Here is a 15345-nt window from a genome sequence, read left to right as displayed (position 1 = left end):
GGCGGTTTTCATCTGTGTGTCACACAGCATTAATTATCTCACTGTTCAACCCAAACTTCTGTATCTTGATTTTGTTTAGGCATTATCATGAGGACCAGTTAAGACTTGAAGCGGCTCCTCAATACATTAAGAAATCAAGTTCCACCTTTTTGTTTCATGCATTTTTTTCTTTTCATTCCTGAAACTCCAAGTAAATCCTATTTGAAAATATATTCTAATTTCCTGTTCTATTTTCTCTCTCAAGTTTTAGCTTGTAAGCTTCTGATTAAGATGAGACTGAATTTGCACAGCATTGCCTCCAGTTGAGTCTCAAGTTGCAAGCATCATAAGGCTAAATACTGCACCAACAACAGGCTACTTCACTAAAACCAGTGCTTAGAAAGTTAGATCCATTCACCTTTCTTAACACTTCAAATGCATCAGCTGCTTAGGTCTTTTTCCCCACTTCAGATGAGAACAATAATTCCTACATTTTATAAACTCACAGAGAGGCAAACATATGAAGAGGGAAGAAAGAAGAGTGCATGAACCTCACAGTCATGTGAAAACAAACTGGTTTGAGTCCCTTCTGGATTTACTTCTCGCAGACAGCATGAATCCATGATCACAGAAAAAACAAAGTCACACAAGAGATCTTTCATGCTCAGGTACTAGAACACATTTGGACTTCTGTAACTATTCTGTAAGAATACACACAACTTCTTAAACGCACAGGTAAAAGACTAAAGCATAGAATGTATGAATTTTTTTTTTTATTATTTTTTTTAAAAACCACTGCAGGACAAAGACCCCCCCAAACCATAAATAACAAAAAAGCACACAGATATGCCCAGTATTTTCAAGTATTTTCAAAAAGTGTGTACCAAGCTCTGGAGCTACAAAGGGAGCTCAAATTCTTACCAAAATTGACAGAATTTTGGAATCCATGGAGTAAACAGAACCCCAAGGACTAAGCAAAAAATCCCCAAAGAAAATAAAGCGTAGATACCTAGAATAGGAAAATCTTCAACTAAGTATGTTTGCTCACTGAGAGAGTATAAAACCACAGAAAATACACTGATTTGGAAACTAAATCAGAATTAGAATGACCGTGGTATTATAAAGAATACCAAATCTATTTCCAATTTATCTGCAATTTTATCCTACTTCTCAGTCCTTTTAAAATATATGTGACAAAAAGCAAGTCAATAGTTTTAAGCTTAAACACAAAATCCTCCACAAGGTACTGCAGCATCAGCACCGCTTGGCTTAGAAAAAAGTGTTTGCTGCTGGCTTTGAACAGCACGCGCTCGTTGGGGCTTTCTGTCCCACTTTCACTGAACGGTGTGCATTCTCCACGTGAGGTGTTATGAAATAAAGACGACAGGGTGACCGTCTGTGCTTGCTTTCATTTTCTGTTATTTCATACGACAGGGATGAGGACAGACCAGCACTCATAGGAGAAAGATGAAGCAATTCAAAGACAGACTGAACAAATACTGAACCACATCCAACAAACATTCTTCTTTTACCATGTTTCAGTTGTCCTGGAGATGGTGGTGCAACCTCCAACTTCTCTAGAGAAGTCAAAATGGAATAAGAAAGTTAGCTAGTTAATATCAAATTCAGTCTATTATAATATAAAGTGTTTACCAAATTACTAGCAGGCAAAAAAGCAGTTGTTAAATTTAACAGCTTTAAAATTTGAAGAAAAATGCTTCACATCTACATTTTTATTATTTTTACATAAATACATTAAATGTCAAAAGCCTTAGAATATTACAAGATTAAAATAGTATAAGTAACAGCATACATTAGAAGCAGCTTGATAGCCATCTTTATTACTGAAAATTAGAAAAAACACACTAAATTTAGAAAAATCAGGAAACCTAGAGGGAATTGTATTTTATTATCTGTTTTTAGAGGTCCTCTAAGCATGCAGTACACAACCTTCTTTCCTCCAGAGCCAGTCTGCAAAAAAAACCCCTACCATTTCTGTTCTGGCAGAAGGCATCTTTTAACAGCTAGTACGATAATAAAAGCAAAATACTATGATGACATTAGAGACCGCTGATTTCAGTAACAGCGGATCACACTTGATCATTTGGTGCATGTTTCAGATATCCTGGCATCAAACCATTACGAGCCTGGAAGGACCAGGATGTCACTCCTGAACCAGACACAGTACTCTACAGGAAGCTAATGCAGTCTATTAGAAGTGACACACAGAACGCAGCAGCAACAGCTACCCATTTCACAGGGGCAAGGGAATGAAAACATGCTACTTTTTAAGGCTGTTTTTTTGTTTGTTTGCTCTTTGTTTTTTTTTTTTTAAGTGGATTTTGAGACTAGGATCCCTTTTTAAGGCAGGAAAAAAGTTGCCCCAATAGCTTTCAGTATTATGAACACTAGAGCTTTTGACCAGGTGTTTCTATGCTTTTGATTAGGTAACTTCTACAAGCAAAGATAAAAATATGGTAAAACATGAGAGGAGCCTACAACACTACCTCAAGGATTCAAATTTTACTTGGGGAAGCCAAGTACATGGAAAGACAGCACTGCAAAACCCAGGCTGTGAATCATTTGAGCAGATCTCTGAACTGTGCAGACCAGAGTGAGTATACCTGCATTCAAGTCATTCCTATATTCAAAGCTATTGTAAAGGAGAAACTAAAATACTCACTTAAAATAGCTTGTGGGGGAAAAAAGTAAAAACCGGTTGGACGATAATAGCAGTATTCAACCAACCAGGACACTGACTTCCAAGATAATTTCATTAGTAACTACTAAAGCTTGAAAGTTGTTATAATGTAAGACCTTAAACTAAAGAGCTGCTTCTTCCCTTTGACAATAGATAAACTACCTAAGCACTACAAACACCAGTTATCATGCAAGTAGAAGAAGTACAGCCCAAATACTATAGAAATACATACAGGATCCCCATCCACTACAAATGCTGAGGAATACACAGATTCTAACATCAGGCTTGAGGAAGAACAAAAGAACATCCCACGGTAAACAGAGGGGAGCTGTGCAAGAACCAACATTCCACAGCCACAGGCATCGTTGGTGCCTGACCGTCAAAAAAAGTCAGATCAAAATTTTCAGCTTGTCTTCAGGAAGGATGAATCCAGGAATGGGACCTATTTTCCCCAACACAAACTACTTCTGCACTTGTCTGCATATGATCTCATTCCATCCCCGCAGGTTAAGCGAAGCTTTTACAGAAGCATGGAAAAGAAAGCTGTCTGTATACACCAGTACTGCCATTTCATCAGCTTTTCTCAGAGATAGCAAATTCATACAACACTGAGGAAAATCAGAGCCACTTTGAACCAAAAAGATGATCTGAGGCCACTGTTTCCAAAAGCTCTACGTGCCCTCGGGGTGGCCAGGCAACCTAAGCCAGCACCATTACGTTCCTGATGAAGCTTTCCTAACCTCCTCTTGCTCCATCCTGCTGGATGCCAGGGAGAAAATGAAATCCCAAAATCACTAACTCAAGTATAGGTGGTCACTGAAGAGAGTGCTGCCCTACACCGACCAGTACAGTTCCTTGGCTTCATGTGACACTGCCACTGAAACCGTCCCCGCTGAAGTACCATCTATTCTTCAAGCCTAGCTCTCCATATACAAGGACTTCGTGATAAAAAGCTGTAACAGCACACAAAGGTCCAGGAAACACTTTTACCTCTAAGGCAGGCATCTTTTCATAGTCTGCCCTGATTCCGGTATCTAGTCAGTTTAGATAATTCCCAAGTGAAGTATTTTGGGTATCAACACAGAAGATCAAAGACTACTCAGTTTGTCACACCCCACTACAAAGCTCTAGAACATCAGACTTGTGGATTTAACTACAACTGATGTTTGAGTTTGATAGCACACGGCAGTCTACATAATTACACTCTGTTCAGTGTAGCTAGAAAGCTATTACAAAAAGCTAAGAACTGGTGCATAACTGATTTTAGAAACTCATTACCAAAAGGAGGAACTGAGGGCAAGAATTCGGTAGGAGAAAAAAAATAATCGTTTACGTATGTGAATAACGGCAGTTTCAGTCACATTAACTAGAAAGGACAAACTTCCTCCTTTGGAACGTAAGTCAAGGACTATCTTGGCATGATTTTACAAGGAGGGAGGCTGGGGAACACTACTTTGGTGTTAGAGGAGAGACGAGTTAGCGCAAGGTAGTGTCAAACAGCAAGGTATCAAATAAGCAAAAATTACTTCATCATTGACAATCTGCTTTGGTAGTATCGGATTCCTGCTAAATAGCTGTTGTATGAAGCAGGGCACCTACGGTGCTTCGACAACAGTAGGGCAGTCAAACATCAAACGGGAGGTCGCTAAGGACAGTGGCACCACACTCTGGAGACCAGACTGCTCTTGTCTGGCCATAGCGAACTCCTCTGCAGGTAACAGCGTATTCCTGTCATGTCCGTAAGAACTTTCCTTTGTTAAAAAAGAGTCTTGCTACACTCATCTGAAAGTGAGCCTGACATGCAGCTATCCTCCACAGTGAGATAAAAACTAGTTTGCCAGAATTAATCTGGGATCACACGTGTTAATGAGACAGGGATAGGAGAAGTCTGCCAGAAGAAGATCAGTTATCCAGCACAGGCCAATCCTGCCCACGCTGCAGAGAGGGAAGCTCCAGTCCCGACACCCTCTCTGCCTGAGCCAGGACAAACATCTCCAGCCCAGAGATGTCTAGTCCCACTCTGCTCAAAGCAGGGCCAAAGTGCTCAGGACCTCAGCACACGGGACCTGTAGGACCAGGCTCAAAGGAACAAGCCTTTAAGCACAAAGCAGTATTCTCCAACAGCTGAAGTAGAGAGCGCTGCCTGCTGCAGGGAATGGGGCTGGACCAGCTCAGCTCTACTCACAGAGCCCAAGGCTTAGTTTAAAGCTGGGACACTGGAAGGAAAAAAAAGAATTAAAGCAGAAAGAATTAAATAACTACTGTAGCACGAAAGCCAAGAGCCATTTTACAGAATCACTTTCAGTATCATCCCTTTAAAGCATAACATTTTAAAACTGAAAGATAGGAAGGCACCAGGGGAACATATCTCTTGGAGAGCCAAAAAAATTCTTTAAGCAATTTTTTTAAACCTCTAGATAGCAAAATGTATTTCAGAATAGGGTATTTATTCACATGAAGCTGTTCTGACTACTTGAAATTTCAAGGCTCAGCAAAAAAATGAGAAAAATCTTCAGAGAGTACAGCAAAGGATGTGTTTTACTGGAGGGAAAAAAAAAAGTCCAAATTGCAAAACCCCCTTTCAAGAACTGAAATCAGGCAGAATCCAACAGTTCAGAGTTTAAATGTCTGGGAAAAAACCCAAAGTACTCCAGTACAGCATTCCACAACAGCCATTCACCAGCTCGTCCTGTGCCACAGTGCTGAATAAGACACAAGAATTCACCTTATTGCAGAAGGAATAAAATGAAATGGCAGAGTAAGGAATACTGCTATTTTCTAACTGACATTCATTATCATAAATGAAGTTATAAACCAAGGTTCAAGTGGAACACAGGTCACAAGCCTTGAATTACCAAAGTCTAGGGAGCAGGAAAAAAAAAAAAACCTGCCTCTTAAATCTATTCTTGATCTTTTTTGAATTTACAGTATCACTTTTTTTGCTAACTAAACATATACTATTTTAGGTTTTTTTTCCTGATAGATAGAACCAAGCGGGATAGAACCCGGGGGGAATATAAAACTGTCGACATAAATAACACCATTATCTACAACTTGGCCCAAACCCAGCAAGTTCAATTAACTCTGTCAACTGTAGCCAACTTTAACCAAGACAGTACTTGCAATTCAGTTTTAAGATTATTTTTAGCCAACAAAAACCGCCAACTGACTAACGGGTAATGGGGGTGCATTTATTCACAGTTGGTGAAAAAAACCCCACTAAACAAAAGCCAGATAGTTGTCATCACGAGTTTTTGAATTATCAGTTTTTTAAGAACGGGCATACAAGGTAACTTGCAAGCCTAAAGGCATATATTATTATGTTTTACTCAAATTGCAGCTAAGATTGCTGTAAAATTTTATAGCTAAATCTGTTACTGTCACCCAAGGGCAGGAAACACATAACAGTGGTAACAGGTACTTGGGCCAGGGCTATCCCAGGAAGAAAAATGCTATAGCTGAGTATTGTTAAATCTAAGACAAGAATATAAGCAGTGTTTCACAGATTTTTAAATAGTGACCAAATTGTTACGATTAATGATTTCACAATGTATATCAAGCAGGTAAGGAGTAATACGAAAAAAATTAATAATCTCAGTCCATTACAACCCCGTTGTATGCTCCGAAGGGTAGTATGTTGTCTGGAAATCTCAACTCCATCAATCCTTTTCCTCCAAAAAGTCTGTCCAGGTCACTTCAGCAAATCATTCAGACTGCAAGGGCTTCACTTGCGCAGAACAAGAAATCAAACCAATTGTTGTGTCTATTATAAAGAGGTACTCCTTTACACATGAGTTCGTAAGAGGATCTTTATCCCCAAAATTCGGGATTGGAGCCTAGAAACAAGATGTGTGTTATTGCTCTGTTCACTACCTAGAGGTGGAACCTTAAGAGTAGATTCTGACTATGATGTATGAGTTCATTCATGGAATAAGCTCATAAGGCACATTCCCATCCGCCTTTGTTCCTCCTCTATTCTTCTCAACATTTTAACAAAAACTGCAAAAAAATCTCAGTACATACAGCAAACCACAAAGCTGAAAACCCACGTCCACTGATACTCAGTTGGGTTCCCTCAATATTCCAGACGGGGAAAAAAAATCCACAAGTTGACAGCTAAGGCAAAAAAATCTGCATCATTTGTTACAACTCACAAATGGTTTCCTGTTACTACAGCAATCAAGGCATGAAAGGATGCTGACTCGTGCAGTGCTAAATATAGATCTAGCTGTTAGCCTGTTCAGTCACATGCACACAAAAAGAGAAAGCTGAGCGAAGCACTAGGGAGAGACGAATAGACAGAGGACATGACAGAGTAATTTCTCCACTACCCCTGAAAAGATAACTATGTCCAAACAAATATTCTACATAAATACAAATAGGACACTACGAGCATTAAAGCTTTTTTTTTTAAATATTATCTGTAACAATGCAGAAAATTACACAGTGATCATGTTCCACCTCCCTCCCTGAAAAACCCTGAAGTTGCAGAAGACATTATCATCTTTATTTGAAACTATTGTTGTATCTAGTGGACCAAGTGCTGAACAAACTTTGCAGGAGTGCTGTTTGCTCCCTGGCATCAGCAACCAATTCCCTTCAGAACAAAACCCAGGAGTGATTTCAGGCACAGTTCGTTCCTGCGATCCCATCCTAGCAGGTGGGTAGCCCAGGCATATGGGCCCCAGGACAAATCCAGGGCTAAGTGCCATGTACAGTGGATGCAGCAAGCCTGCTCCAAATAAGAACAACGCTATGATTGGGAATACAACTGCTCTGCACCACCTCATCTAGTGGTCAGTAGTTACTCCCTAGAACTGATGCATTTAGCAACGGAAATGTACATTGTTTCTCACCGGATGCAGGACAGTCTAGGTTTAAACATCATAGAAGTTACTTTCAACTTTATCTGCAATGCCTATTGGATGTTCAGCATCAAATATTGTGTGTACACAATACACTTACCCTTTCATCCCTTCCAAAACCATGATACACCATTCATACCCTTTTAATGACGTTTAACAAAACACAGAGACCTAAGGTGGAAACCCTGACCAGAAATCTAGGAGAAAGCATAAAATGCAAACAGGTATCCCAGAGACTCGAATCACTGTAGTCTTCATTAAGAGGGTTTTTTTTCCCTGATCTAATCCAATTCTCTGTCAGTTAAACATCAGCCTTTCATTTCCACTCAAGCAGGTTCACACCAAAACAGATTTAAAGTGGTTCACTTAACAAGGTCTCAAACCACAGATGAAAAAAATTAGAAAGATGCTTGCCTCAAGATTCAAGGGGGTTAATCAGCTAAAATGATGACAATGCAGACAGGACTTGCAGTTTGTAACAGAGATGCAGGGTAAGGACAGAAACATGGAATCTGAGCTGTCTCCTTCAGAAAGAAACAGAGAATGCCAGAAAACCAGCTGAAGTGTTTGTATAAAAATGCCAGAAACACAGTAACATTGATAGGCAAGTGAACAGGAACAATAATGTGGTATTCTGATCTGCGCACTCCAGACATGAATGATTATATGTTATTTAACAACAAAGAAAAAAAAAAAAAACCACAAAATAAAAAAGGTGGTACTTGAGTACCACCAAGAAATAAATTGGCTGTAGCAATTCTCTGACTGAAGCAAGACATCCATAGAGTCACATTTCTTCTTTTCCCCCCTCACCCTCTCCATTTCAATGCTCGGGGACTGCAATGAGCTCCCAGGAGCTAGAGGAGGGACACCTCTCAGTGGCATAGCAAACTCTTCTGTCTTCGGATGAACGGATCTTCCCCTGGGATTATTAGCACCCTCTCCACTAGCTATGGAAAAAGACCAGATAAATCCTTCAGACTAACATTAGAGTGGAATTAATCTCACCCAAATATACTTGTCTAACCGTGTTTCAGTAAGCTGAGGTGTTGGCACTTCTGTCAGCACTGATTTTTCTTGGGCCTCTCGGGTTCGAGTGTCTATCAATCATTTAACCCATTCGCAGCTGAGCAGAGCAGCGGCTCAGCAACAGTGTTGAGCTGGAAACAAGTAAGATTAGAGCACCTATGTATTATCAGGGTACAAGACTGGGTTTTCAGCTGTCCTCTGTAGCAGGTTCATGTAAGACGATAAGAAAAGCAGTTCTGTGGCACATCACAAAAGATATATCAACAAGAATTATCAGAGCCCTGCACACAAGAGATCTGATCTATTAGAGGGCTTTCACCACCTTTAACTAGAGCAGTGTCAGGCACCACTGATGCCTATATACGCGTGCTGATGAAATACCTGGAGAGTTATATATACACAATTCTTTATCTAATGATGTTCCCCCAAACCCTGTTTCTAAAAAGAAATCTGAGAAGGTGGCGAGAAATTAGTTTATATATTCTCACCCCTCTGCTCCCTTATGCCCTCCCCTCACCTGCGCAAAACCACACTTGTTTCCCCAATATAGCATGAAGGAGAAAAAAAGGTAATTCATGAAGAACAGGGAGCAGTGCTGGCTTTCAAGCCCAGGCACATGATCCCCTGCTTGCAGCTAGCAGCGCATCCCTTCAGAGGACACAGCCAACTGATGACAGCCTGTGCAGCAACCGGGGGAATCGGGGAGCTCCCTCCTCCACCGCCCTAGCACGAAACCGAGCGTATTAATAACACAGGGGGCTTACGCCTCATAGCAGATGCATTGGACCAGGTCCATGCTATCCTCACTGGCTTTTTTCAACACACTTGCTATTTATACTGTCACTCCCAGGCACAGAGAGTGAGTTTTTGCCATTTGTAGCACCCAAGTGTCTTGAAATGATAAAAAGTGACTTGGTTAATATCAAGAGAAATGCTTACTGTAAGAGCAAATCCGAGGCAGGCAACAGCAGTGCTCCCCACAGTCCTTGGTACCAGCAGCACCAGCGCCCGCACTCAGTCACACAGCAACAACCCTGCCAACAGCCACCACCACGTGCAGGCAGCTACAGCAGTGCAGTAACACCAGCAGGGCAACTGGTCAATTTAATAGGTTTGGTGGGATTTTTTTTTTTTTCCTCTTTAAAGAGAGCTCTACCATCACCTTTACCGAAAGCTGAACACAAACTGCTACTAAATCACATACTGCTAAATACCAGCCTTTTCTTCAGCAGAAAGTTTCATTCCCTGCCAGAGGATGATGTTGGCAGGAAGTAAGACGGCAGAAATATGCTTCTCTGAAATAATTTTAAATACATATAGAGTTTATTGCTTTTCATCTATCTCAGAATTAAGACAACTACCCAGAATGAGAGACAGAGAGGACAGATAAACTGAATGATGTTCAAACATTTTGTTACAGACTGACATTAAGTGTAATTACACTCCTGCTAATTTTTCAGTGTATTGGGGCAACAGAGACAAAAGTATGAGTTCCCCTGAGGTCCTTAAGAAACTACTCATACCTGTCAGCAAAGAACAACACCATAAGAAGCCACTGACCATTTAAGTTCCAGCCATAAATTACACTCAGATAATTTGTACCTCTCTAGATAAATGCCTAATGAATACAGAACGCAGCAGAAATTAAGCTATTCTTAACTCTTAACCTACTGCTAGAGGTAATGCAATGGATTCATCAACTTCGTAGCTTTCTTCTTCCCTTCCCTACACAACTTCGCAAAGCCTCTGGCTGCATTTGTGAAACTAGTCAGACTTCAACATCTGACTCTCCGCATAGCCAAAGCCAACCCAAAACTTGGATTTAGCAAACTGCTGAAGGAATGAATGTTATATGATACAATGTAAAAATAGATTAAAAAGACACTTTCTGTGGAACTTGACTTCAAGGTGTTTTCTTTTGGCTTTTGTATTATAGGAATATGGAATATCTGCTGTGTTGTTATGCAGCTGCATTATTTAGTAATTTATTCTGCATGTGAATTCTAAGGTCTACTAAAAATAATCCCTCTGTTCATGAAAATGATCTGAAATTACTAAGATTGTTGGTTTTGTAAATAAAGTCATATAAATAAGGAGAAGCAGAGGAAAACAAAGATTGCTGGGCTCTACTCTTCCTACAAGTGAACATTTTTAAGTTCACTTTGAACTCTTCCAAGCAACTGTCTTTGTTTTGCAGAATAAAAGAGGAAAATTCTTCTCCTGGTCAGTGTTTCAGCAGCCTTTGGTAAGCACAAGCCCTCCCTCGGGAGGATTAACTAGCTCAGTTGCAAGTGCACCTCTGCAGCTTCCAACTGCAGAGCTACCGCAAGCTCCAGCCCACGTCACACCGCTGCAAGTCACAGCTGTGCACGCACTCCCTCCAAAGCAGCTTCGGGACCTCTGCTCTCTGAAGCGCTACACATCCCATCAGTTTATTTAATCCCAACGTTGCCTCATCGTCCCAGGAAACTACCCAGTGACAGTTTATGAAAGACTGGGTTCTGCCACTTAGCACAGTCTTTGTTTTTGAACTTGGCACATTCTCTCTTTTCCACTGCTGGTTGTTTTACCTTGCCACAATTTCAACTGTGAGCACGCAGTGGACTCCCATGAGCACTAAAATTACATGCTCCACCTCCAGGTCTGCTAATCAGCTTGAGAACTACTGAGTTACAAACACAAACCCACAGCTGAATCCAAAGTTTTCTGCATACATAAGCCTGTTCTGTTTTCTACATGGGAGGAAATACAGAATCTAATCTATTTAACACTTTTGCCCTTGGCAGTGGGAAGTATGCTGTGGTACTAGTGTATTGCTGCATCAGCAACATACCTGTAATGTCAGTGTTTACTGAGGACCTTAATTAAATTTGGGCTCTTGCAGTTTTTTCACGCTTTGTGACGGGGGCTGATCTCAGTGTGCCTCCAGCATCCTTCCCTCGCTCATTCTCAGCTGCTTCTCCAAAATGTGGGTAATGTTTACACAGCCTCTTCTCCAGCAGCGAGGAAGGGGATGGATTCACGCTGAGGACGCCTTTTGCAGTGCTGAAGCAAAGTGCTGTGTGATACAGGGAGGCAGCCACTGATCCCAAGAGGAATAAACGCGGCTAGAGAGCCGGAGAAAAGAAGAGAGACAGCTCCCTACCTAGTCACAAGATGAATTCTGAGGTCAAAATTGCTCCCAAATATAATTGCAGCTACTTGATAATACTAAAAATGCAACCTGGGAGATCAAACCAGTATTGCTCCCTAGTGCAAGTCACCACATGTGCCACTAGTGACGCAGAGAGATCCCAGAACAAACTCCCACCTGAGGCACAAAAACCCTCATAAGAAAACAGGAAAGGCAGAATCTTACAACAAATAGAAAACCGCACCTTTAAGTGATATAAAGTCACATAGCTGCTGCAAGGGATGATTCAATACACTTCCTCCCATTCCTAAACTCCCTCCAGACCATCTATTTGGGACTTTTCCTTTATTCTAGCACTTGTGCACAGCCAGGTGTACAGCCAGGCCCAGCGAAGAATGGCAGTGCCAGCATGGAAAGCAGGAACCGGACTGCATGCCCAGAGGTTATTAGGGCAGGGGGTGAGAACAGGGCACTCCCTTTGTATAACCTGGGCAAAGCCAAAAGTAAATCCACACCCATACAGAGAAGTCACATCTACTACACATCAGCTTGTCCTCAGCTCATCTGCCCATGCTCTAACCCTGCACTGGGGAAGCCATCTGAATTTTTTTCCTCCATGGCTGGGAAAGTATAATTAAAACATGCTTTTTTTAATTTATCTGAGCTTTTACACAAGGTCAGACATAAATCGCAGTAAATCTCAGCCATACTAGTCTCCAACTGCAAAAACTGAAATAAGTAGCATCTGAAAACAAGGCTGATAAGATAGGTTCCCAGCATCCAACCCAGAGAAGTAAACCAATAGTGAAAACATTACAAAGACTTCTTTTTCTTTCTGATAAACCAGGTCCAGCAACTGACTAAATAGCAAGTCACATATATTCCCCACTGGAACCAGTCATCTTTGACACGGGACATTTGTGCTGTATCAGAATCAAAAACACACCTTTGTTACGTTCCTTCTGTTCAGGGAGAGGGACACAATCACAAGAAGTCTGTCTGACATTTTCAAGAGGAAAAGGTCACCAGGCTGATTATTTATAACACCACTGTCATTTTTGCAGCTACCTATTCACTTTGCTTTATTTACTTTACTCTATGAGATAATATAAAATAAGTAATAAGAAAATTGGGAAGAGTGGGGTGTTAGGCTGCTCTCCCATCTCTGGCAAAAATCTTTATTAGGCAAGATGGCTATGGATGCAGCTGGCAATTTTAGTATCTTTTCATTTGAACAAAACAGTTCATTTTACATTTGTAGCATCACATCCTTATTTGTGCTTTGTAAAAATCAGCCCATTGCGAGGATTTAATGAAGCAAAGAAACAGCTGGACTGAAAGGCTATTTGCAGTCTGAAAGTACAAGCTGATGGTATTTAAGCAAGCAGCTGGCTAAAGAAATCGGTTTGTTCCATGCACGTTTCTCTCCAGTCTTCCATGAAACCAAATAAAGCCAATAAACTACCTTTTCTGCCCATTCAGACTGCTATGAAAGATGGGATAATATCCTGATCAAGACTGATGATTCACCCTCTTAGTTTAAGATGAGTTATAGCAAACTGGCCAGCAGTAAGGGACGGGATCACTGCATAGAGCCAAAAGCTATAAAGAGCAAGTAATTGAAAGCCATGAACAAAAAAGTTATTTTACCAGTACAATAACCAGAAAATGATGATGTCTAAAAGAAAAATGCAGCAGGTCAAAACGCAACAGTTACCTGTTGGTTCACAGTAAGCATTCGGACCTGAAGAAAATACCAGAGCTTGTGGCAATACACCTCTTCATACACCAGCACACCCCCAGGCAGACAGACAGAGCTCTGTCCGTGGCATGGACAAGAACCACATACCCTGTCCTGTGTCCCTTCCAAACCCTGCCTGAAGGCTTCCCAGAAAGTTCTAGAAGAACTGCTGGCGTCCAGCCAACAGGTCCCAGACTATCTCTGACAAGTGAGCTTTGGGAACCAAAGCCTGGGCCACCACCGAGACCCATGTCTCTGGCTTCTCTCAGTTCAAGCTGGCCTCACGGTAGCAGCCTTTTTTTCCCCTCAAGCTTTTCCACTCTTTTTGAAAAGAAAAAGATTTTTCAAGGCTTCGTCCTTCCCCCAGGTCACGCAGGAGTCTTTCACCAGGATCTCTGCCAAACAGTAGGCAAGCTTTAATTCTGGAAACGCCTGTGCTCCTATCTTAAAAGCTACCAAGTATTTAGCAAACATGCTGAGGAAGGGTTTTATCCCTGCATACAAGCAGCACGAGATAATAAAACAAGCCACTTGCTCCTTATGTCTGCTCTAACACGACAGGAGAGTTGCCATAGAATATGCCCCATCCCTAAACGCATAATATTGTCGTCTTCAAATGTGTTCCTATTTGTTCTTTTAATTATCTAGAGAGAAGCATGTAAATAAAAAAAAATGACCTGTTGGACCTTGCTAAAAGCTTAAGCATGTCAGTTTGTAAAAATTAAATTAAAAAAAAACCTCAAACACCACTGAGAAACCAATGAACATGATGAACCCATCACATAGAAATGGTAACTGGCAAATGACGCAGCAAAAAAAGTACAGCAAGTAGCAATATCAGTATGTATTATGGCTGCTAGGGTGGATATTAATAATTAACACACAAATACCTAAAAATCCAAGGTAAATGAACACTGGAAAGATCAGCTATGATTTCATCTCCCATAGTTTTGAATGACATTTGCACTTTGCTGGGTTAAAAAAGGTATTTTGGGGGCTTTGCCTTAAAATGCTCCTCGTGTTTCAGAGGACGCAAGGGTTTTGTTTCAGGCACGGGTTAGTCACCTCCCAAAAATTCCAAGGGACAAGTCTGACGTCAAAGGAAGTTCTCACACACAGCAACAAAACAGAAGCAAGAATGTGTGCTTTCAGGTTTTTGAAATAACACATGTTAACTTGAGAAAGAGAGGACCGGTGCACAAGACAGTTCACACGCACAAGTCCAGCTTTCCCCAATATGAGCCATGTCTTGTAAAAAAATAAATACCACCAGGAGATCCAAGACAGCTTCCTTAAGTACTCTGTCTGCATGATATACTTCTCTCGTTTTCCCATTTATTTTTACATTTTAGAAAATATTTTCTCCTAGAGACACTAGCTGCCTCTGTAGGCATTAGATTGCATTTAGATTGACTAAATAGTAAATAGACTGCATTTAGTCTGACTAAATAGTAAATAAGGCTGACTGAAGCTAAGAGGTTTCAGCTGAATGAGTAAGCATTAAAAAACATTTCTCTTAGATAAACTGGCAGACTTCGTTTTCTTTTAAGCTAGATCACACATTGAAAAAGCACCTGTGTTCACAGAACAAACATGATTCACTTCATTCATGCCTATTACATGGAGATACAAGTGTTTCTGATCTCTCACTCTGAAAAGATTAAGTTGCATTATGTATATAAAAGTTGCCGTTCAAGTGATCTTCCCTAAAAAGATCTAAATCAAAAGCACCCCTCTTACCAGAGAAGCTAGCTAAAAGGAAAATCTGTCTCCCGGTAGCTATAAAAAGTATTATTTTACACAAGACATACAGTTGAACAACGGCTCAAAGTTTAGATATTTTTCATTCATGATTTTAGAACTGTTCATGCATGACAGCTGTTTTGCACACATCACA

General features: G+C 40.8%; 1 protein-coding gene across 3 annotated transcripts in view; it reads right to left on the bottom strand.

Moving 5' to 3' along the window:
- TMEM65 (transmembrane protein 65) overlaps positions 1–15345 on the bottom strand; it is a 34113-nt gene that overhangs the window by 9850 nt on the left and 8918 nt on the right. For all 3 annotated transcript variants that reach the window (XM_075415597.1, XM_075415598.1, XM_075415599.1), the window contains one exon: positions 1512–1556. In XM_075415597.1, coding sequence (XP_075271712.1) covers positions 1512–1556 — 45 coding nt within the window. The remainder of the gene's footprint in view (positions 1–1511; positions 1557–15345) is intronic.

Source organism: Opisthocomus hoazin, chromosome 3 (genome assembly GCF_030867145.1).
Source record: "Opisthocomus hoazin isolate bOpiHoa1 chromosome 3, bOpiHoa1.hap1, whole genome shotgun sequence".
Lineage (NCBI taxonomy): Eukaryota > Metazoa > Chordata > Aves > Opisthocomiformes > Opisthocomidae > Opisthocomus > Opisthocomus hoazin.
The sequence above is the reverse complement of the archived record's forward strand: the minus strand, read 5'-3'. Positions and strand labels throughout refer to the sequence as shown.